The sequence below is a fragment of the Carcharhinus amblyrhynchos genome, chromosome 13, assembly GCF_965287045.1.
Source record: "Carcharhinus amblyrhynchos chromosome 13, sCarAmb.v2.hapA, whole genome shotgun sequence".
Taxonomy (NCBI): Eukaryota; Metazoa; Chordata; class Chondrichthyes; order Carcharhiniformes; family Carcharhinidae; genus Carcharhinus; species Carcharhinus amblyrhynchos.
In genome coordinates, this window is record NC_137336.1 from 46,435,702 (window position 1) to 46,461,385 (window position 25,684).

General features: G+C 40.8%; 1 protein-coding gene across 2 annotated transcripts in view; it reads right to left on the reverse strand.

Annotated features, from left to right (window-relative positions):
• sh3pxd2b (SH3 and PX domains 2B) overlaps positions 1 to 16,511 on the reverse strand; it is a 272,944-nt gene extending 256,433 nt beyond the window's left edge. For both annotated transcript variants that reach the window (XM_080201640.1, XM_080201639.1), the window contains exons 1-2: positions 16,272 to 16,511; positions 4,980 to 5,060 (exon numbers count right to left, since the gene is read on the reverse strand). In XM_080201640.1, coding sequence (XP_080057766.1) covers positions 4,980 to 5,060; positions 16,272 to 16,343 — 153 coding nt within the window. In that variant the 5' untranslated portion in view covers positions 16,344 to 16,511. The remainder of the gene's footprint in view (positions 1 to 4,979; positions 5,061 to 16,271) is intronic.
• Between the last annotated feature and the right edge of the window lie 9,173 nt (positions 16,512 to 25,684).

Consider the following 25,684-nt stretch of genomic DNA (forward strand, 5'->3'; position numbering starts at 1 on the left):
AATGACATTGAGAAGTAAAAGAGCTGCTCATTCACTATCACCCATTTCACATGAAGGGAAAATCTACCCTAATGTGATGTGAAATAATGACATTGGTGAAAATAGTAATTATCAGCAGTTTTGTCCACCAGAGTGTTAGGAAACCAAAGATAATTTCAAAGGATTCAAATTTATATTGTTAGACATTTGAAATAATGTATAGCTTTAGGTGGGTTTAATTTAATACTTCTGTGCCTGGAAGGGACTTACTGTTAGATTCATACTGGACGAAGATGTTTGTAGGAATTGGTTTCAATTCCAACTGGGATTTTATTGTGATAGTGAGTTATGCCATGAAAAAAATCATAGGCCAGCATAGGTTTGAGGTGCTGCTTGACAATTAGAAGCCCTTTTAAGATTAAACAAAATGTTTTTGTTTGTTTTTTTCAGTTTTTAACTGAAAGCTAGACCAGTTGGTGACAGGCAGCTAACATCTCTCTCAGCTTTGCTAGAAGATGAGCCATACAATAATGGTTAAGAAAGTCACTGCCAGAAATCTAGAAGACAGCTACTTAAGGAAACTAGAGAAATGAACAGGAGTTTCCAGGAAGCTTTAAGTTAAAGGAAGAAAGAAGAATTGGGAGAAAAACAGACTGAAAAGGAGCTGACCAGTGAGAAGTCAGAAAGTTATCTGAAATGGTTCTAAGGTTTGTGATATTTTACTATAGCTTGAGAGACATTAAGTGAAATAACTGTGGCATAGTCAGTAGCTGGATATCAGAGTTTGTGTATAAAAGCCATCATGAAAATAAAAGGGGTTGGTACAAAATAGTGGAGTGGATTTGCTGGTGAGGTGGAGCAGAAGTTCTGTTCAAAGAAGTCCTTTGAAAAATGTGGAGTGGAATTCGGAATGCAATCTGCTAATGGAAAGCTTTATTCGGAGACAAGGTTTTGAGAACAGGGTTTGGAAGCTCTCATGTGACAATCATCTGGGGCGATTTTGAGGAGAAATCTACAGACACTAACTTGATTTCAGAGAGGAATGTAAATTTGACCACAGCCAATCTGTGGGTTTGAAAAGGGACTGTGTGTTAATGAGATCTTTGTAGTTTAAAATATGTTTTGTAATCCAAGTTAATCTTAAATTTTTTGTCAAACTATTAACCTCAGGGGGAGGGGGGAGGAGTATTGCATTATCATCCATGTTTAATAAACGTTTTTTCCCCCGTTGCTGAAACTAATTAGCAGTCCTATGAGCCTGTTCTTCCATGTTTGATATATAAAAAAAACAAGTAAAAGTTAGGTCTTTTGAGCCAGTGTCCATTCTGGGCATTTCCCATCTAGTTATAACATCAACTGGGTCGAAACAGGAGCGGGCTCTACAACAAATACTGTCATTACCAAGTTAAACAACATCAAAAATCTAACTCTTTGCTTTCAAATGGGGTAGGTAAACTCTAAAATAAAAATGTGCTTTCCTTCCTAACACTTAACCTCCTCAATTTTCTCCATTCATCTGAATGTACCAACTCGCCTCTAATATCTCATTGATGTGAATGGCCTTTAAGGGACCCTGTGGTCACTAACTGTCCACACATGATAATTGGAGGAAGGGCAGTGAGATGGGTCATTTCATATCTGAAGTAGAATTCCATGGAGTGGAATGTAACCTATAATAGTTACACTCATAAAACTAATTTTGCATTTCAATTTTACTTCTCTGTTAAGTTGTTTTTGGCTTGAATCGGAGCCATTTATGGCCACATGGTAATTTCCAACAATCGCATTATTGATCTGGAGCACATAACGGATATGCTGTCATTATTGCACAGGACTGTTCACAGGCAGGAGACCTGCTGCACAAACTCTGAGTTTAGACATAAAGCAAGCAAGTCACCCATAGAAAACTGCTAAACAATTATTATAGGGAAGCAGTCATTTATTTGGGATTCCATCTAAAGAAAATTTTCAGCCTTGTTCCAGGCAATTCACCTGAACAGATGCTTACAATGGTTCAACAAACATTGCTCCATTTGATTTAGGGATATAGGCAGCACTGACAAGGCCATATTTATTGCCTATCCCTACTTGCCTTGAGAAGCTAGTGAGTTCTCTTTTTCAACTACTTACTCCTTTTATTAATGTTACTTTCACACTGATAATAAATATTGAATTCCAGTGACAATAAAGGAACATGATAAATGTCAGAAGTCAAGGTGCTGTACTGGAGGGGAATCTGGAGGTGATAATCTTTCCTTTGACTTTGCTGCCTTGTCATTCTGTTTGGCACAGTGTGGGAAATGCTGTTAAAATGCATGGTGAGTTGCTGCACTGTGTCCTGTAGATTGTATATATTCTAGCCACAATGCTTTGATGACGGAAGAGATGTGCCTTAGTTGATTAAGTGAACTGCTCAGTCCTGGATGCTTTTTGCATGTTCACATAGGTCAGGTCCCTTGTGAGTGGAACCAATAAGTTTTCTCTTTCGCAATCAATAACAGATAAACATATGCCCTTTCCAGATCAAAAGAATCTGTACATTGTATTTTTATAATCACTCATGACTATATCTAGTATTTTAATTATCTAAAAATGCTTCCATGATTCCTTTCTGGGAGAAATAGCTATTGCTTTTGCAAAAGGGAGGACTTATAACCCATCTGGAGTTTGATGTTGCAGTTTGAGGATGAGAAGATAGAATCCTTACATTGTAGAAGGAGGCTATTCGGCCCATCGAGTCTGCAATCCCACCCAGGCAGGCCCTATTTTTGTAACCCACATAACTCCCCTGACAGTAAGGAGCAACCCCACCCAAATCATGTTCCCTGCAACCCCAACTATTTACCCAGCTAATCCCCCTAACCTATACAACGTGGGACACCAAGGGGGAATTTAGCATGGCCAATCCACCTAACCTGCACATCTTTGGACTGTGGGAGGAAACCGGAGCACCCGGAAGAAACCCACACAGACACGGGGAGAATGTGCAAACTCCACACTGACAGTGACCCGAGGCAAGAATTGAATCCGGGTTCCTGGTGCTGTGAGGCAGCAGTGCTAACCACTGTGCCACCCCTGAGATGAGAAAGAATGAGAAGGGTGAAGAAAGAAGGCTCTTTTGTTCATGTCTTCTTTAAATTTATCAGGCCCAAATTGGTTGGCTAGAACTTCAGCACCGAGAACCTCCCACCTCGTCCACAGCTGGGATTCTCCAGTGCCACTACAGTCAAAGGAGTTTCAGCTGAGCATCAAATTCTCCATTCTCGCTGGCAACAGCGTAGCAATCGCAGATGAGATTGGATAATCCCATTCCAGAACTCTGATATATTAGAATATGTGAGGCTGCCACAATGAGAGAAGGTACTATTTATTTCCTTTTTAATTAAAGCACCAAAATCAAGCTCCTGCATAGTATCAGAATCATCATCTCCCCATTGAAGCAGACACGATGTGACATCTCCAAACATCATCATCATCATCATCTATAATCTTCTATTGGCATGGTGTTTTTCTGATTCCAGATAAGATCATTTTAGGCAGGAGACATATGGGTCTGGCTCAACACTGAAACTTCCCTTCTGACATTACAACAGTGATGACACCTCTAAACATTCTTGGTAGGTTGTGAAGTGTCTTAAAATGTCCAGTAATCACAAAGTGCCATATAAAGACAAATCTCTTCCTCTTTCCCTTGTTCTTTAGTTCAGTTCTAACAGTCCCACTGCATGCCAGGTCATTACGATAAGACAAAACACAAAGCAGTCCAAATTTATATTAAAAGCACAGACTGGTCTTTTCAGCTATCAGCAAATATGCACCATATTAAGCCATGTCCATCCCCAATGGACTTGATTTACTGCATGAGGAATGACTGAGGACTCTGGGTCTGCACTCATTAGAATTTAGAAGGATAAGGGAGGGATCTTATTGAAACTGACAGGATGCAGCAAGGCCTGGATAGAGTGGATATGGAGAGGATGTTTCCACTAGTAGGAAAAATTAGAACCAGAGGACACAACCTCAGGCTAAAGGGACGATCCTTTAAAACAGAGATGAGGAGGAATTTCTTCAGCCAGAGAATGGTGAATCTGTGGAACTCTTTGCCGCAGAAGGCTGTGGAGGCCAGATCATTGAATGTCTTTAAGACAGACAATAGATACGTTCTTGATTGATAAGTGGATCAGGGGTTATGGGAAAAAGGCAGGAGAATGGGAATTTAAAAAATATCAGCCATGATTGAATGGCTGGCGGAGCAGTCTCGATGGACCGAGTGGCCTAATTCTAATTATTATGGTCTTGTGTCCATCATCTTACACAGAAGTGACTTTAGTTCAAGAAACATTTTTAAAAAAATTAGAAATTCATTAATGTGGCACAACAAAATCTAATCTATTTTTTCTTTTCATACTTTTAATAAACCAAATTCATAACCTTTGGTAGGAGCTGTACCATGTTCTCTATAAACTTGGAGAGATCTGGAGCAAAAAGGTGGATAAAGCTGCACAACTTGTATCACAAACTTGTATCGCTGAACGTTGCATCACAGTTTGCATGGCCATAAAATAATGCAAACCAATCATTAGGGCTTCATTTCCAGAGGGACAGAGTTGAACAGTAGGGAACTTTTGCTAAACCTACATCAAGGATTGGTTTACTCTGTGCAACTCTAGATATATTAGGAAAAGGATGCAGAGACACTGGGGAGCTTATAGAGAAATTTACAAGAATGATATCCCAAATGCATGGGAATACACATCAGGAAAGGATCAACATGCAGGGTCTTGTTTTCTCTTGATAAAAAGGTTGAGGGGTGACCAAAAGATCTTTGTAATTCTGAAAGATTTTGATAGAGTGGGTACAGAGAGAATGTTTCCTCTTGTAGGAACTAGAGGCCATCAGTACAAGATAGTCACCAAGAAAACTAACAGGAAATTCAAAAGAACCTTCTTGACCACCATTTTTTCTTTGCCGTTATTCTATGGTTGTGATCCAAACCTTACCTGCAGATTGAAGAACCTGCTGTAGCGTCTGTAGATGACCTCTGTGGAACCGTTGGACCATGTGACTTGAATGATATAAACCTGAAAGCCAAAGAAACTGATCAGAAAAGAATGTATATCACAGGATGATCATTTGGTTTGTTATTACCCCAAGCACAGCCATATCACCTAGGCAAATACTAAATCTGTTTCTTACATTCCACAACATATACAATGTGAGCCAAGTTACAAATACAAATGGGAACACGCAATTTAATTGACAGAGTGAAAGTAGCAAGGTAACCTGCTCCAGACGCTTGACAATGACACTTTCTAGATACTTTAATGGAATTGGGGCACACTTTGCTATCTCTATGTGAGTGAGCATGCCTTTCACAACCTCGCTTTCCTTGGTGGGCCTAGGTCTGGAACTCTGAGGCCACAACTCCTCATGGGTTATGCCAATTCCCCACTTCAACCCAGAAGGCTAGCAGAACTCTTTGGGAAATACCACAGACCTATTTACAACAATCCCCCACCATTTCTTGGGAGATCCTGACTGCACATCCACATGTTTCACAATGGTACACACATGGATCAGGCCTACTTTGCTTCAGGCAGCACTTGCTGCCTCAGCAGCAGGTTTTGCAGGCAGTGCCACATCACTTTTAGAGGGCTCACAGTGAATCTCTACCTGTCAGACCAGTTGTAACGCCAGGATGGCTTTTCAATGAATGCAGGGCTAGGATTTGCCTGGGTATGGGGGGGTACCCCTGGGTGTGCTGAGGAGTCCATGCAGCCTCAAGATAGGGAGAGTTGAGAAGGCAATGCTGAAAGGAAATGAGGCTTGATAGAGATGTGAGGGTGTATGAGAGAGTGTGAACGATGATGTCCCTTGAACTGAAGTGAGTGAGATGCCAATGAATGTGTGATGGGCTTGTGCGATTGTGAGTTGTGTGCTGAGATGGTTGACTTGTCCTGGTGGCACAGATGAGATAATTCATCCTCTTTCTGCATTGAATAAATGACCCAGAATGACCCAGCTGGCAACGGCCACCACTGTCAAGGCCTCTCAAGTCACTGTGATGAGTTTACCGGACCTCCTGAAGTCAGAACCTGGGGTAGAGAACATTATGGCGGGCCTCCAAAAGGCATTCCAGCGATGGTCACTGAACTCTTCTTGGTTTTCAAGGTCATGTCATCACCAGAGCAATCCGAGGCTGCATGCATTAATTACTGTTTAAATATGGCAACTGGCAGGAGAGGATGTTCAGATAACGCTGTGGCAGGTGATTCAGAGGCCTCCAACCAGTGATACGGCACAATTTCTTTGCCTGCATGATTAATATGATTGGAAGTGCAACAAAAGCCACTCTTGCGGCCGGAAAGGAGAACTGTTTAATGCCCGCTACCACACTTAGTGCGATTCAAGGAAAATTCCACCTACATGTTGAATTTGAACACATATTTATCTCAAAACCAAACAACTTGAGGAAGGGTGACATTAATTGAGAATGGAACCAACAGTGACAAATTGGCAGCATGACTAGTACCAGATGATATATATAGATACTCAAAAGTAAATACAGTAAGCAAATTTACCGACACACATGGCTCCCAAGTTTGACTGCAAACATCCTGTTCCTGTACATTCATTTCCAGCTTCGCATCAGCATTTGGTCATTCTTTCATTACTCTTAATAGGTATGCTAAAACATCTGCAGCACACATGTTGTGAACTGCAGACTGTTGAACACATCTCAAAGGGAAGCACTGAGAATTAAAACATACTATTGTATGAAAGAACAAAGTGAGAATTTCATTAATTTACTAATATAATCAAAAAAGTTAAAATATCAATAATCAATTGCATATATTAATGAAATACAATCCCCAGTTTTAATTACAGTTCAAGCTCAATAACAATGGATATCCTGTGTGTGCAGGTTTTGCAAATTTCCACAGAACTGAAAAAACAGGACTGTGAGTAAAAATACAGTCTCACCCTCAGCAATCACTGGGTTGCTGAAATCAGAAAATATAAAGGAGTTTTAAAGCCACTGCCACATCCTTTCAACTTCCAGTCAAAGGAGGTAATGACCGCTCTGTCGTAATTAGGAGTTGGAAAGAATTGAACCTATGACAGACTCTGTCAATAGCTCAGACTGAGCAATGTGAGAATAATGGAGAGTGTCTGCTGGCTAGCAACCAACTCACCACACAGTGACCAGACAATTATTTTAATAGCTGGGAGAGTTAGGGAGGGAGGGGGGTGGTATAAGAAGGAGAAGAGTTATACAAAAGAACATCCTGCCTCATACAAAGGCTGTTGATCATGTGCAACAACCAACATGCTTATTCAGGAGTCTCTGTGTGAGACAAGGAAATCGCAGTCACCCTGTAGCCTTACTGAAAGCACTGTATCACTTCCATTTTCAGATGAGGCATGTTCGCACTTGAAAATTTAACACTTTAGACTTGGGCACCGACCAAGCAGTTTCAGGTTTATGGTATGTAGTGAATGCTGTGGCTCATTGAAAGCACTATTGTCTCTGAGTCAGAAGGTTGCGGTTCAAGTGCCATTCAAGGATTCCAATACAAACTCAAGACTGACACTCAGTGCATTGCTGAGTGAGCACCAAGTGGAGAGGACCTCCACAGGCAGTGCTCTGAAAGCTTGTGGCTGGTGCTACTAAATAAACCTGTTGGACTTTAACCTGGTGTTGTGAGACTTCTTACTGAGCACCACACTGTCAGAGGTGACATTATACCGAAAATCCTTCTGTCCTCTCAACTGGATGTAAAAGGTCTTTCCTGGTGCCCCAGCCAATATTTCTCCTCCAAATTGACATCACTTAAAGAGTTTGAATGTATTGCTCTTTTGAAGCCTTGATGTATGTAAATTGACTGCCATGATTTCTACATAACAAGTGACTACACTTCAAAAGTAGCTCACTCACTGCAAAATGCCTGCAACCTAAGATTGTGAAAAGGTGCTATATAAACACAAATGCTTTCTTTTTGAAATTTGGGCTCAGTGTATCCTCATAGGATTCACTGTACCTCAGCATGCATAAAGACCTATTAAAATGTCAAAATGTCTTAAAGCAGGCACATCAGTAAAGCTCCCTCTACCAGTCTCATAGAAATAAATATACCTTAGTCCTAGTTACCCTCCCAAAGTATCAGCAATTTTTCACTATCCCTCTTCAGGCATGTCCTAGTTTAATTAAAACAGCCAGATCGATTAATATTCAAGCTTAAACAAGATCCATTAAGCCAATCAATGCAGTCTTTCATCCAATGTGGTAGCTAGATTAAACATAGACTTGGAACTCAAATTTATGAGCTTGGATATACTGCACGTATCCAGATTCAGTCTAAATTTAAATGATACCCATTTGTTGAAAGGATTCCAGCAAACATTATTGTTTGCAGCAAGCTGCTATGTACGATATCCAGGATGAAGAATTAGATTCCATCTTGTTCACTTTTAAAATTACTTTTATACTGGAATTGTTTACTTTACTCTTGTTCCTTGATATTATTCTGCAGCTGTCATTCAAACACAAAATAGATGGCATATGGAGTTTAATACAGACAAATGTGAGGTAACGCATTGTGGAAGGTCTAATACTGGTAGGAAATATACAGAAAATATATAAGAAACGGCAGAACCCTTAAGCGTATTGGTAAGCAGAGGGATCTGGGTGTACAGGTACACAAGTCACTGAAAGTGGCAATACAGGTGAAGAAGGTAGTCAAGGCGGCATACGGCATGCCTTCATCAACAGGAGAACTGAGTTCAAAAATTGGCAAGTCATGTTTCGGTTTTATAGAACCTTAGTTAGGCCGAGCTTGGAATATAGTGTTCAATTCTGGTCACCACAAAACCAGAAAGACGTGGAGGCTTTGGAGAGGGTACAGAAAAGATTTACCAGGATGTTGCCTGGTATGGAGGGCATTAGCCATGAGGAGAGGTTAGAGAAACTTGGTTTGTCCTCACTGGAACGACGGGGGTTGAGGGGCAACCTGATAGACCTACAAGATTATGAGGGGCATGGACAGAGTGGATAGTTAGAAGCTTTTTCCCAGGGTGGAAGAGTCAATTACTAGGAGGCGTAGGTTTAAGGTGCTAGGGGCAAGCAGACGTACAAGGCAAATTTTTTTTACAGAGACGGTGATGGGTGCCTGCAACTCACTGCCGGGGAAGATAGTGGAAGCAGATACAATAGGGAGTTTTAAGGGCGTTTGGACAAATACATGAATAGGACGGGAATAGAGGGATATGATCCCCGGAAGGGTGGGGGGTTTCAGTTAAGTCAGGCAGCATGGTCAGTGTAGCATGGAGAGTCGAAGGGCCTGTTCCTGTGCAGTAATTTTCTTTGTTCTTAATAGGCCCCACACTACTGTTGTACCAGCACTAAAAAGCTATTCTACAAAAACATTGCACATTTATGTCTGTTAATTAAGAAATCTAATAGGATGGTATTGTTTATGCGAGAGGAATTGATTACAAAAGTAGAGGAGGTTATACTTCAGTTTTTCAGGGCACTGGTGAAAACATATCTAGAGTTCTGTATACAATATTGGTTTCCTTTTTTAAGGAAGGATGTAAATGCATTTCAAGGAGTTCAGAGAAGGTTTACTAGACCAATCCCAGAAATGTGCAGGTTATCTTATGGGAAAAAGTTAGAGAGATTAGGTTTGTATTCAATAGCGTTTAGAAGAGTAAGAAGTGGCTTGATCAAAACCTTTAAAGATCCTGAGGGGTCTTAACAGAGTGGATGCAGAGAGGATGTTTCCTCTTGCCAGAGAATTTATAACTGGAGGTCACTGTTTAAAAATAAGGAATTGCTCATTTAAGACAAAAGAAGATAATTATTTTCACTCAGGGGATTGTGAGCCCTGAGGAACACTCTTCCTCAAAAGGCAGTGGAAGTAGAGTCTTTGAATATTTTAAAGACAGAGCTAGATAAATTCTTGGCTAACCAGGGATGAATGATTGTCCGTAGGCAGGAATATGGGGTTGAAGTTGCAAGCTGTTCAGCCATGATCTTATTGAATGGTACAGCAGGCTCAAGGGGCCAAGTGGTCCACTCCTGCTCCTAATTTGCATGTCTGTTTGTTATGTCTGAGTACAAAGATTTATTAAAACATGGGAACATTTTGGCTTCTCGAAGCTGAACCCAAAACTGAACACTTAGTTACGTCATTACTCATGAATAAATGAGCAACTTTAGCCAAGCAGCAGAGACATGGCTAAGTGCAAATATCCAAAACTTACTGTCCAAATTGTGTCACTCTGTCATTAGGTCATGTATCAACCAACTCAAGAACAGCTTATTCTCTGCTGCCATCAGACTTTCGAACGGACCTCCTTATTTAAGTTGATCTATGATTGTAACACTACGTTCTGCCCCATCTCCTTTCCTTCTTCCCTATAAACTCTATGAAGGATATGATTTATCTATATTGCATACAAGAAACACCTCTTTTCAATGTGTATCCCAATACATGTGACAATAATAAATCAAATCAAAAAAGGTTGATGAAAACAGCCTCAGTACTGAAATGCATTGATGGCATGAAGTGCTGCATTTATGCAGTAAATATGAATTAAGCGCACAACAAAAAAATGAAGCCTTGTCATTGCAAGTAGATGTACCCTTTTAACAACACGATTATCCATTACTGCCAATCAACCTCTCTGGCACTGAAACGTTCTTCCTCTTTATTTCTCTTTCTATAACTTATTTGACATTGAATTCACCCAGTCTGATAGGTGTTGCCTTTTCAATCCTTGTAGCGTTTACTTCACAATCCTTCAATCAGATTGGGTAAGTCAATAAATTGGTTATCTTGTTCATTCAGATTTCAGATGTCCTGTTTTCCTCATTGTACCATTATCAACTTGCACTTTCAGCAAAAAAAAATTGGAACCTAAGTATGTACAGACAAATCTGACAATAGTGTCAGATGCCCTGATGCAGCAAAATCTGGGCCATTAGGTTCAGGCTTTTCAAGCAACAGCTTTTATCCACAAGGTGCTTCTCAGGAGCATTATGAAACAAAGAATGGCATCAACCATAGGAGGAGAATTAGATCAGGCAATGAAAAGCTTGACAAAAGAGGTAGAAATTATGGGATGTCATAAAAGAGGAAAGCAGCGAAGAGGTGGAAATGTATTCCAGAAGCCTAGAAGATTGAAGGAACAATTAAAATTAAAAGCAGTCATGACAGAGCAATTGCAGATGAGCTACAATGGATGTCTGAGAATGGAGCAAGACAATTGAGCGTGACATACCATAACAGCAGAATTTCTGCTAGGAATAGCTACAAGCAGCAAAATCAGGAATTTACAAGAGGCCAGAATGTCAGCAGCGTGGATACCTCAAAGGCTGGAGGAGGTTGCAGAGGCCAAGTGAAGATTTGAAAATAAGGATAAGAATTTTAAAATCAATACGTTGCTTGAACAGAAGCCAATGTAGGTCAGCAGGCACAGGAGAGAGAGAGAGAGAGAGGAACTTGACTTGGACTTGAATTAAGATCAAAGCATCAAAGTCTTGGATGACCACAAGTTACAGATTGTAAAATGTGGCAGACCATCCAGGAGGGCAATGAAAAATTCAAACCCAGAGATGATTGACGGCTTCAGCAGCCAGTGGGCTCAGACAGAAGTTAGCAGTGGGAATAGACATTCTTAAAGGCAGAAAGGTTCAAGGCACTTTCATGAGACTATCTGTAAAAATGTAACCAACAATAACTGGCAATTTCAGAGGGGAAGTTAGTTAATGGCATTAAAAGATTTAATTTCATCAAACTTACTCATATACAAATAGAATTCATATATTTCACTATTTCAATAAAATCTTCAAATGCATTACCATTTGTGTGAAGTTACTTTGGCTATTCTTCATGTATTTATACAGATTTCATATTTAGAGGCATATTCCTATTAGTAGGTAGTAAAAATGGCCAAGCTTTCAAAGAACAAAAAAAATCTAATTTTTCCTCCAAACAACCCTGAATTTTCCAATTAATATTCATTTGGTTTTAAATATGGTTTTAATCCATTTATATAAAGTCTCTCTCAAAGACAATACCATGTTTATGTCCTCAAAGAAAATTACTTGCAAACATGGACTACTGCAAAGGACAATAAACCTCTTAATTTAATTGACAGGGCTTCCTCAGTCTACCGCCATCTTTGTCTTGGCAATCCCAGAAAAACTGTGGCTTTGAGAGTACAAAGAATTCTGAGGTGCGGAGGAATCTGGGTGCTCTAGTGCATGAATCAGAAAAGGCGAATATTCAGGTACTGCAAGTAATTACATAAATGACTAGAATATTATTGTTTATTGCAAGGGGAATTACAAATGTAGGAAGGTTATGCTTTAGTTGTACAGGGCACTGATGAAAACACTGTGTACAGTATTGGACCCATTATTTAAGATGTGCAAATGAATTAGAAGTAATTCAGAGAAGGTTTACTAGACTATCAGGAATGGGCAGGTTGTCTTATGAGGAAGGATTGTGCAAAATAGGTTTGTATCTGCTGGAGTTTAGAAGAGTAGGAGATAGCTTGATTGAAATCTTTAAGATCCCAAAGGTTCTTGACAGTATGGATGTGGAGAGGATGTTTTCTCTTGTGGGAAGAATCTAGAACTAGGGGTCACTGTTTAAAAATAAAGGATCACTCATTTAAGACAAGAGATGAGGAGGAATGATTTCAGAGTTTCAGGCGTTTTTTTGGATTCTGCTCCTCAAAAGGCAGTGGGAGCAAAATCTTGAATATTTTAAGTCAGAGCTTGACAGATTCTTGAAAGGTTGTCGAGGCTAAGCAGGAATGTAAAGTTGAGGTTACAGATCAGCCATGATCTCATTCAAAGAGCTGAATGGCCTATTCTTACTCCTAAATCATATAATTATATGGATACACAAGCAAGGCCAAGACTGAGAATTCTGCAGTGAATAACGCACCTCTCTACCCCCAAATCCTGTCCACCATTTACATGGCACAAGTCAGAAGTGTTATGGAATACTTTCCATTTTCCTGAATTAGTGCAAGTTCTAAAACACTTAAGAAGCTCAATACAATCCAGCGCAAAGCAACACCTCATTTACCATCTGAACAATCACTCCTTCCACCACCAAGGAGCACATCAGCAACTCCTTGGAAAGCACCTTCCGAAGCCACAAAGTCTGGCACCTAGGACAAGGACAACAAATGCATGGAAACACCATCACCTTCAAGTTCCCCTCCAAGTCACTCACCATCTTGACTTGAAACTACATTGCCGTTCCTTCACTGTTGCTGGGTCAAAATCCTGGAATTCCTTTTCTCACAGCACTGTGCAAAACACCTACACCAGAGGAACTACAGTGGTTCAAGAAAGCAACTTACTGCCATCCTCTCAAGGACAGAAACACTGGCCTTGTTGTCGATGCTCATGCCCCCTGGAAGACTAATAAATACTATGGGGTTTGAAAGAAACTGAGGCTCTGCGTCCATGTCACAGTGGTCTCATCTGAAGTGAGGAACAGTCTTAGATAAGATCAGACAATAGGCAAACCTCTCCTCCTTACCTCCATTTTATTTCAAAGTAATCCCATCCCTAATAATAGGATCATGATGGAGAATCCTAGCTTTCACTTTTTTCTCCAGGTGGGCAATGCCACCAGAGATCAGTTGGCTATAACCAAACATAATGTCATCACTCCACCAATAGCAGAATATGCTTATCCACTCAGCAGCTAGGCCGCAAAGGAAAGGAAATCATAATTTCAATCCCCGCTCTGCGCTAAACCTGCCTTGAGCCAAGACGATGGTAGGTAAACTACAAATTACTTCTTCCCCCATTAGGGCAGCACAGTGGTTTGCATTGCAGCCTCACAGCACCAGGGACCCAGGTTTGATTCCCAGGGTTGGGTCAGTGTGCATGGTGTTTGCACATTCTCCCTGTGTCTGTGTGGGTTTCCTCCTACAGTCTGAAAGATGTGTTGCTAGGTGCATTGGCTATGCTAAATTCTCCCTCAGTGTACCCGAACAGGCACCGAGTGTGGCGACTATGGGATTTTCACAGTAACTTCATTGCAGTGTTAATGTAAGCCTACTTGTGACACTAATAAATAAAACTTCAATTTAAAACAATTGTATTAGGTCCTCCACTTTGACTCATCTTTCTTGGGATCTTCTGGCATGTGTTAATTAACCCCATAGGCTTATGATGGGTTTGCCAGCAGCTGAGCAACACTCATTTGAGAGAAGCTATGGATCATTGCATCCCAGTTTACTCGAGATAAAAAGTGGCTTTAATTGCATCAATTCAACCAGCAATTTTTCAATTTGAAATATAGCAACAATGGATAAAAGTTATCCAGATACCCTCAAATGGAAGGAAAGCTTCCAATCCTTCAAGAAGCATAAGCTATTTTTCACATAGTCAATCATTCATTCCCACCCAGCAACCCATCACAACGCTGTCAGTCTTCAACTCCTCAATAAAATGAACTTCCCTACAGCAATGCCTTTACTGAGCGCCTGCCAAGTTTTTGCTGCTGAGCTTGATCAAAAAAATCTGGAAATGTTGGTACTAAGAGGTAGAGAAAATGCTTACCTGGAGCACTCAGTGAGCCTTTTATTAAACAAAAATCAGTGTGACGTTCCAGTACAAATAGTTTCACCAGAGGTTTATGCCATTACTGGGTAAAACATAAATATTTAGTGTTTTTAATCTGTTAACGATAAACAGCCTGTGGGTGATTCATCTTCTAAAGAAAATTGCATACTGTACTCCACCATACGCATCAAACTTATTTTCTATGTCAGATGGTAGGCATGATTTCAATCATTAGCAGTTTTCCAATAATGTACCAATTAACCATTTGATACTTTTTTAAAAAATCCTGCAAAAAAAAAAACACCCTCTTTCAAAAATCAATATATAAATATATATCGCTATTGTAAAAGTGCGTTGCAAAATATTTATCCTCCTACTGCCCCATGGCCCAAGGAATAAATGCACTTGATGTGATACTGAGAACGCAGCGCAAGTCTAATTGTCAGCCTGTAGGGGAAGTCACTAAACATCGCCTGCAGCTATCCAGCACTCTGGAAATACAGGGGGGGGGGGGGGGGGGGCGGTGGTGGAGGAGGAGGAGGCGGCTGTCCAAATGAGGACCGGATCCGGCTAGCTCACGTAGCTGAGAACCTATTGATTCTCAGTAGTCAAGCTCACAAAAGAGTGAATTACCTGAAACCGACCGGCGGCTGCGAAATGATTAGAAATCGCCGCCGTCAGCACAAAAATGACTGAAGGGCAATTTAGGGAGAGCGCTTGAAGTATATACTTTTAAAAATAGGGTAGGCGATTCATTCACACGTGCGATTCATCTGGAGGGATATCTTCCACATCAAGGTGAATCCCACACGTGTCTCTCGATATCTTTTCCAAAGTTTCATGTTCTAATGAACCACTTTGTTTTTAAAGTCAATTGCGTGCCGTGGTGAAAAGCTGATGTGCTTCATAAATGCAATCGGTAAAGCTTTACTTGATTACCAGTTCCGACACTATCTTATATATATATATATATATGTAGAATCGGCTCCAAGAAGGTAGAGGTTGGTAATATTTCAGAGTGAAATTAAACAGTGGGACCCACCCAGCATCTCAAGACCCAAGTTTTGAATTCGGAACTGTAGACGTAACTCTTATTTTAATGCGATCTCAGCCCGCAATAAATAAACAGCAGCCGTGAAGGGGGTGGGGAGGGGGTGTACTGCCAAGTGGCACATTTTCTTCCCATGTTGGTCGATGTTGCTGTAACATAACTGCAGGGGCTGAAAGGAAACTTTTCATTATTTGTTACTACAAGCACCCCCTTCCCTCTCCCTTATCCATCCACGGTCACAGTCGGTGGAGTTCCTGAAACCTACACTTAAAACAAAAATATTGTGTGCCTTAGCAAAATCCTCCCTAGTCGAGATCTATTTTCATTGTGTGTGTGAGTGGCGATGGAGCTGGGGCTAAAAAAGCCAAACTAATCAGATCGTCACAATAATTACAAACTCCTTTGGAATTAAAAATGAAATCTGAATCAGCCTCGGTGTAAGTAGGTGCCAGACAGTTGTTTAAAACTTGCTTTTCAGTTTAAGTCCATTGCCTCCCCCCAACGCGAGTTGCATTCCCAGATCTTCCCCCCACCCACCGAGTGCTCCACAACATTGTTCTCCTGGCTGGAAGGGAAAAAGCACCAGAGACAGTTCACGGGTGCTGGGATTAGTAGCGCAGCAACTGCAGCCTCACGTACATAATGCTTATTGGGGATCCGTCTTTTCTGCACGTCCTGGACCCTCACGTCCACAATAGACGACCGTGGCATGATCCCGGGCCAATCCGAAAGCTCGCAGTGAAAAGATCAGAGCCGCGGCCGCCTGCAATCTCCGCTGCACTTTGGCGATTCCTCATCCGCCGTCCTCACTCACTCAACTCAACTCACTGCCCCCCGGTCCTCCTGCACTCGCCACTCTCTGCTGCCATCAGCCTTCACTGCTTTCCTTCCCACTTAGTCCGACTATAAGCTTTCCCAGAGAATCGCAGGGAGGGAGGGAAGGCGAAAGAATCCGCCCAGCTTGACGCAGCAGAGCCAGCCCATTTTATTCATTAAAAGGGGGACCCCGTTCTCATTATGCGGCTCGCTTTAATCCGATTACCTCCAAACAATCGGTCGTTGAACCGAAACGTTAACCTTGTTTTTCTCTGCGAAGATACTGATGACTGAATATTTTCAGCACTTGTTGTTGATATGTCGGATTATCAGTGTCTTGCTTTTGTACCAAAGCAAGTTTTTGTTTGCTGGATTTAAGGTGGGAATTGAGGTTTTCTTAACTGCTCTAACTCATTAATAAGTCTTTGTATAACCATACATTGCAGAAGGAGCCAATTCAGTCCACTGAGTTCGCACTGACCACGATCCCACCCAAACCCACCGCCATGCATTTACCCGAACTAGTCCACATGCCACTAAAAGGCCATTTAGCACAGCCAATCCACCTAACCAGACATCTTTGGACTGTGGGAGGAATGACGTGGAGATGCCGGCGCTGGACTGGGGTAAACAGTAAGAAGTCTCACAACACCAGGTTAAAGTCCAACAGGTTTATTTGGTAGCAAAAGCCATTAGCTTTCGGAGCGCTGCCCCTTTGTCGAGTTAGAGGACCTGACCTGACGAAGGAGCAGTGCTCAGAAAGCTAGTGGCGTTTGCTACCAGATAAACCTGTTGGACTTTAACCTGGTGTTGTGTGACTTCTTACTATGGGAGGAAACTAGAGCACACGGAGGAAGCCCATGCAGACATGGGGAGAATGTACAAACTCCACACAGACAGTGACCCAAGCCAGGAATTGAACCTGAGTCCCTTCCCTAGCGCTGTGAGGCAATAGTGCTAACCATTGTGCCACTCGTCACTCATTATTGTTGGTAATTCATGCAATGAGAAGCCAGTGGCGCCTGATGCAATATGAAGCAGTTATCATTTGCACTGACGTTGGAGTCCTGGAGGGTAAAGGGATCTTTGATCTCCTCCAGCATTAGTCATTTAGTCAGACTACTAAATATGTTACTAGAACACTCCATTTTGCAGTGTATGATTATGGAGCTATTCTCAGCAATATGTGAGAATTTAAGAAAAAGGAGCAGGCCATTTGGCCCATCGAGCATGTTCTGCTACTCAATTAAGATCATGGTAGACCTGATTGTGACCTTCACTTTCCTGTCTGGCCTGTCCTCCCCACCTCAATCCTGTCCCTTAACCATTTGACTCCTAGGTCAAGACTTTGTCTAACTCAACCACGATGACACAGTAGTTAGCACTGCTATCTCACAGCACCAGGACCAAGGTTCAATTCCGACTTGTGTCACTGTCTATGCAGAGTCTGCACGTTCTCCCCATGTCTGCATGGGTTTCCTTCAGGTGCTCCAGTTTCCTCCCACAGTCCAAAAGATGTGCTGGTTAGATGCATTCACTGTGCGAAATTCTCCCTCAGTGTACCCGAGCAGGTGCTGGAGAATGGCAACTAGGAGATTTTCATAGTCACTTAATTGCAGTATTAATGTACACCCAAATAATAAATTAAACTTTAAAAAAATCCAAAGACTAACGAAAAGAAATTCTATCTCATTTACGTACAAAATATGAGATCCCCTCATTGTAAAACTCTGACACCCTGGTTTTGGATTCCCCCAAGGGGGGAAACATTCTTTTAGCATCACCCTGTAAAGCTGCCACAGAACTTGATATGGTTCAAGAAGATCAACTCTCAATCTTTGAAACTCCAATGAGTTTAGGTCAAAATTGTTCAACCTTCCCTCAAAATACAACATCTATTTCCCAGGAACCAATCGAGTGATTTTTCTCAGAACTCCCTCCAGTCAAATATTTCCCTCCTTAAATCAGGAGACTAAAACTGTGAATTGTACTTTGCTTACGGTCTCACCCATGCCCAGTATAGTTGTAGCAAGACTTCTATACTTTTATATTTCAGACTGCCTCCACCCCACCACTGACATTTGCAATTAAAATCTAGTCTGAATACAATGCCAGACTTCTGGACATTGTATGATTACGGGCAACAAACTCACAATTGAATTCCTTCATATGACAGCATTTTGGCTTCTTTTAATCACATTCTATCAGCCACAAGGTTATCTGCACTAAATAAAGCAATGCCAAGATATGCTGCAGTGAATCAACTTGAGTTGTTGCTCTTCATTGCTAATTCAATAACTTTGTTTGCAAGTATGTGTAAATGTCAGGGATAGGATTGGATATCATGATGTCTCTCTTCCATGTTTGATGAACCTGATGGTGCTCATCTTCAAGGATCACATTTAAAGAATGATCATTTGGATAAGATATTGATTTGATTTGATTTATTTTTGTCACATGTATTAGTATACAGTGAAAAGAATTGTTATTATTATTGGTAGCCTGCAATCAGTGACTGGAACACAGTACTGTGATATAAATATAAATCAGATGAAGTCTGCACCACCCAGTACTTGACTTTCATTGGTCTCAAAAATAAAGGTCACAGAAAATAAGCCTCTCTGACAACAGTGCACTTTATTCTTCTCCCAAGGCAGTAGCAACAGAAACATATGGATGTTTTATTTTATAGCACAGAAACTAACAGGCATGGACTTATCCCTTTTGGCTGCACACCATAGTACAAATGTTCACAACTTGGCAACCAGTGCCATCATAGAATGACTGAAGTTGTGGATATATAAATAGGCCAAAGATTCAGGGAGCTGATCCCTATACTTTATTCAGAGATTGCTCTCTGGAATACACAAAAGAGTTCTCATGACCAGCACCTACATTAAAAGTAAGAGGCAAGGAGGAATCAAACAGGCAGTATAGTATAAGAATGCAATATGACTCTTATTTTCAGGAGTTTATTGGGGTGGGGTAAAAGATAGGGATTAACAACAGTTAAGTACAGTGCCTTTAATAGAGAAAAACATAAATCCTTCACAGAGGCATAAGCAAATTTGATGACCTCAAGAAATAGATATTGCAAGGTTACCAGAAGCTTGCTCAAGGAGTTTTAAGGAGGGTCTTGTCAAGGGGGGCATTATAGAGAAAAAAGAAGAGAAACAGAAGGATTTAGGTTAGGAATTGTGGAGCATAGGACTTAGGCAGATAAAGGCATGCCCATCAATGGTGAGGCTAAGTGAATGGGAATGCGTAAGATTTGACAGTGTCAGTGGATGATGAACAGTTGGAGATTTACAAACTTGAAACAGGTTGCAATGGGGAAAGACCGGGGCTTGAGGGGATTAGAGGTGCTGGAGTGTGGAAATGAGTATGGAGGTTGAAGCTATGAAACAATTTAAACAAAAAGGATAAGAATTTTAAATTTAAGATGTTGGGGTGCAAAAAAACATTAACATTATGCAAACTGTCACCATCCAATGGGCTGACATTCTCTTTCCACAATGTAAACTTCCACTGCTTTATCATTAAATTCTGAAACCCTGAAAGCAATTTGAACATTGACGTATAGATTAAATAGGAAAACTAAATTTAAAAAAAATTAAAGAAAGAGGAGAAATAAGATTGGGTTCAGTATGATATTGGGGAACACCACACTGACCAGTAGGGAAGTAAAATGGTAATGCAACATAACCCCATTTTGCTGAAGCCATTAAGCTTTCCAAACTACATGCTGAGCTAGAATTCAAACACACATCAATGTGTTTAGTGTCAATGGCCAAATATTGGTTGAAATAAACTATTTTAGATCAATGTGCATTATTAATACTCATTTCTACAGCAAAGCAATACTGTAAAACTGTAATACAACACAATGATTTTTGAAAACCTAACTGACATAGAAAAGATTTAAAGTTTTTTTGTCACAAGTAGGCTTACATTAACACTGCAGTGAAGTTAGTGTGAAAATCCCCTAGTCACCACACTTCAGCGCTGGTTTGGGTACACTAAGGAAGAATTTAGAATGGTCAATGCACCTAACCAGTATGTCTTTTGGACTGTGGGAGGAAACTGGTGCACCTGAAGGAAACCCATGCAGACACGGGGAGAATGTGCAGATTCAGCACACAGTGGCCTAGGCTAGGAATCGAACCCAGATCCCTGACACTATGAGGCAGTAGTGATAACAACTGTGCCACTAAGATACACTCCCAGAGGTATAAAACTATGCAACCAACAAGAATAGATGTAGGTAACTTGGGCTAAAACTTAATTTACAGCAGCATCTTTTGTACCTGTAAACAGAGTAATCATCAAATCCAGAGCAGTTGGAACTTTGTTGAGGTGGTAAATAAATCATTAATGATCGCCATCTACAGGCACAATGACTAATTGACAGCCTTCCATCTGCATGGGATGATGGGAATGAAGCCTTAGAACTTTGGTGAGAACATGAGACCACCTGCAATTTTTTGGTTAGCTAAACACATGGATTTTGGAAAGGCACATTCTGCAACAAGTGCCACACATGAAATTGTCCTTTGCTGGAGATGCAGGGTAATCTCAGCTGATGCCTTGAATGCATGTCTGGAATCTACTTATGGAGCTTGTGAAATCATGTATCATGTAGTGGCAAATTCCTACCTGCAGCTAGTGCTGCCATTTACATTGATCTTCAGCTGTAGAGTCGTGACTGATGTTCAGGGTTTTCATGTCTCTTTTGACAGTAAGCTTGAATCAGCATTGGGTGCCCTGCTGATCTTGTGGTATGAGCCACCTTCCCAATTAGTACATCCTCAGGGATATGGCCATATTGTGCATTTGCCCAAGCCAACAGAACCTTCTTTGCTAGGTTAGCACTGGCACGCTTGCCTGGAGAGGATTGCTTCACTGGTGACTTTGTCTTTCCATATGATGCTAAGGATGCACTGTAGGCCACAGAGATGCAAGTTACTGAGATTTTGTTTTCTTGGTAGGTGTACAGCAATGTATTGAGGATGCAGGCCTTACAGATAAGCACTAAGGTAAAAACAAAATACTGCAGATGCTGCAATCTGAAACAGAAAATGCTGGAAAATCTCAACAGGTCTGATGGCATCTATGAAGAGTCAACATTTCAAGTCTGGATGATTTTGAGTCCAACTCTGCTGAAAAATCATCTAAACTCGAAATGTTGGCTTTATTCTCTCTCCACAGATGCTGTCAGACCTGCTGAGATTTTCCAGCCTTATCTGTTTTTTGTTACAGGTAGGCATCTCAGTTCTGCAGGGCAATTTGCTGGTTTTCTGTGCTTATTTTGATATGATTTGATTTGAGTTATTGTCACATGTATTGGTATCCAGTGAAAAGTATTGTTTCTTGTGCACTATATAGACAAAACATACTGTTCATAGAGAAGAAAAGGAGAGGGTGCAGAATGTAGTGTTAAGGTCATAGCTAGGGTGTAGAGAAAGATCAACTTAATATGAGATAGGTCTATCAAAAGTCTGAAGGCAGCAGGAAAGAAGCTGTTCTTGAGGTTAATGGACCAAAGCTAATGGCTGCCTTTCCAACAAGTGTGCTGAGCTCTCAGTAATGAGATGTGTCACCATCAATCTAAACTGGAGGAATCTGCTGACCCCTTCCAGTGGTGGCGTTCAGTCTGATCACAAGCAGACCCTGTCCCTAACTACAATTTTTTTGAAACGTATAGCTATGTGCTGAGAAACCACAATGGGGAATTACTTAGCATTTGACGCTGCTTATTTTTGACCCTGACTTATGAAGTGACATAAGCAACATATTCCAAGTATTGCTGTAAAAATAAGATTATGCAACCACTCACATTAGCTTAAACTGTGACCTGCTCGAGAAATGTGACCTTAACCACGCTGGGGCAATCAAGATGTCAAATACATTGATGTCAACGGCTGCTGAATAATTTCAGATGCACTTTTGAATTTTACTCATCGCCCTGAGTGTCAAATTGTTTTGCTGCCTCTAAATGAAATAAGTGCCTCAAATACAATAAAGAACAACAAATGCCTGCCATTTGAACTTAATACTGGAATATACAGCCCATTATTTCATGTGGAACGCAGCGCAGCACTTAGGATTAATCAGTAGCACTGAACACAAAAGAGCGGTAATTAACTATCTTGTTGTGGACAAGAGCGAGGAGGCAGTTCTAAATTATAAACTGTCGCTGTTCCGGAATTCTCTGAAAGAGCGCCTTTCAGATGGACCCGGGGAAAGGAGTCAGTTGGCCTTCTGCATGTCGTGGCAAAAGGAGGAGTCAAATATAGGGGAATGTTTAGAAGCGAGGGGAAGGTCCCGCAGTGGGTGCCAGAGGTATTTCGAGTTGGCAGAGAGGGGAAGATTGAAACATGCCCTTGTTCAGTTAAGTCCGCCCCGCAGTCGCATAAGGATCGCTCCAGCCAACAGTGTTCAGTCTCAGATTTACTTCATTGCTCACCCAAGTGTTGCCCCGGCCGGAGAAACAGAGGTTCCCAGCACCCGCAAATGTGGTAAACAATGAGTGGAAAGATTTCCGAAGTGCTGCTTCTAATGTTTTATCAAGATCATTTGTGGTATGATTAAATATCACATTAAATCAATCAGAGTGACACATAGGTAGGCGACACTATTACAAGGCGCACACCAAGAAACTAACGTGGTCATTGTGATTTTACTTTATAACATACTGAATTACGGACCTGTCGTTTACCAAATCAGAGTTACGTACAAGACCCCAAAATATAATTAAAATTGCCGAATAAAGAATTGCGTACATTGATACTTTTAATCAAAAATTTTAAAATGAATGAATAAATCTTCATTTAATGCCCCCACTATTCTAGCATCTTTCTCTACTTTCGTTCCCACCTCCCCTCCTAGCCTTTCTGAGCTCATCTTGTCCATGAGACTATATCCTGTTCCCTCAATTCTGTTCCCGTTGAACTGCTAACCTCCCAGCTTCCTCTCCTGGCCCCCCATGTTAGCCCTAATTGTAAATAATTTGCTCCTCGAGGGATCTGGGCCCTGGTTAGGAAATTGGCTGAATGGCAGGAAGCAGTGAGTAGGGATAATGGGCAGATACTTTATTGCCAGGATGTGACCAGCGGTGTCCACTAGATTTGTGTTCTGGCCTTAGCTTTCACTGTGTTCATTAACAACTTAGATGATGGCATAAAAAGCAATTTATTTATGTCACAAGCAAAAAATATCTATACAATATACAATGATCAAAGTGTAAGATTACAAAGAGATATTGATACATTCAGTGAATGGATAGAAATATGGAAAATGAATCTCAATATCTGCAAATGTGAGGTATCGTCTTTTCTAAATGGTGAAAAGCCAGAAGCAGTGGCAACCCAGAGCCTTTGGGGGAGTGGGGTTCCAGAAAAATAGGTCACTAAAGTGTCATGAGCAGGTACAGAGGAAGTAATGGAATTCTATTTTTCCGGACAACTAATAGTAGAGCAATTTTCCACTTCGTCAGGTAGCTGTCAGTATTGTCATTGTAACTGGAATAGCTTGGCTAGAGGCATGGCTAGGTCTGGAATACTAGTGTTCAGCATTACAGTCAGAATGCTGTCAGGTCCCATCACTGTTGCTGTATGTTTCCAGTATATTGAGCCATTTGCACAGAGTGAATCAAATTGGTTGAAGGCTGTCATCTATAAGGCTGGAGGAGGATGAGATAGATTATCCACTTAGCAATTGTGACTGAAGGTGATTGTGAATGCTTCACCCCCTACCTTCTACACACATTATGCTGTTTTGTCACTGGAGATGGAGATGTTCGTGGGGTTTCCTCCTCTGGTTAGTTGTTTAATTATCTCTCACCATTCACAACTTTTAATTAAGTTTTTAATAATTTCATCTGTTAACGATATATGGTTCATTATCAAATCTGGTAGGGCTTGCCCTATAATGTTTTTAGAATATATTGCTTTAGAAATGTATCTTCAATGCAATTAAGAAATTCAGTGACTTTGCTTTTCCCAAAATATATGAAACTTTTTAAAAATTTCCCTGCTTTAGCTGCCAGCCACTTATTGTCTCAATACATCCTGCTACTTCATTACTGCTTATGGGAGTTTTGTGAACAACTTCCGTTACTGTTTTAAGTTTCACTTGTTCCTCAATTCTTCTCTCTTCCTTAGGTGAAAGAGCAGAACAATGGTTGGAGTAGTGAAAACTGGAGATCCAACAGAGGCCAGCAAAAAGAAGCACATTGATTACAGAGGATTGTAAGGAGGTTCTAGAGAGAGGGGCGAGATCACGAGGGATGTGAACACCAGAATGAGAATTTAAAATCAAGGTGATGTATACCAGGATCCAATCTTGATCTGAGACCACTGAATACGTGGGCTCTTCAAAAAGTTAAGTGTTAGTCAGAAGTAGTGGCTGCCACAAATGAGAAACATTATTGGAGGTATTTGAAAATGAGAGGGATGTGGCAGTTGAGTTGCTCGAGTTTGATATGAAATAACATGCCACTGATAATATCATTAAGTTGAGTGAATGATTCAAATTGTTACGAACATGTTAACATTGAGACCTCAGTTAGGAAATGCATTAAAACCAGTGAGCAAAACAGGACAGAAAAGCAATATTAAGAGAAAAATGCATAAGGTAGATTGAATGTTTTCAGAAATTATGTTATAATTGGTTTCACGGAGGTTACGGAACATAAAACATCTACACTTGCACAGAAAACTAATCTTTCCTGTATGTTATTATAGAAATAATGCAATGGTTAGGGTGAGGCGAGAGCCAGTGGAGTGGTGGTATTTTCATTGGGAACCTGGGATCGAATCCCAATATGGCAGATGATGAAATTTAAATTCTGTAAAAATCTGGAATAAAATGTCTAGTGATGACCATGAAGCCATTGTCAATTGTCATTAAAAAAAACAGCTGGCTGAATAATGTCCTTTAAGGAAGGAAACTTGCAATCCCTACCTGGTGTGGCCTATTTGTGACTCCAGATCCATAGCAATGTGGTTGACTCTTAAAATGCAAGCCACTTAGTTGAAGGACAGTTAGGTATGGACAATAAATGTGGGCCCAGGCAGCAGCGCCCAGATTGCATGAATGAATTTTTAAAAAGTTGCTAAATAAGAGAAATAAATAAAGCCTGTAACGGGATCGAAACTAATGGGGGTAAAGCTTCCACAAGTAAGATATTGCACCTAAAATGTGGCCAAAACTTCACTGCTTGTGTCACAGTTTAA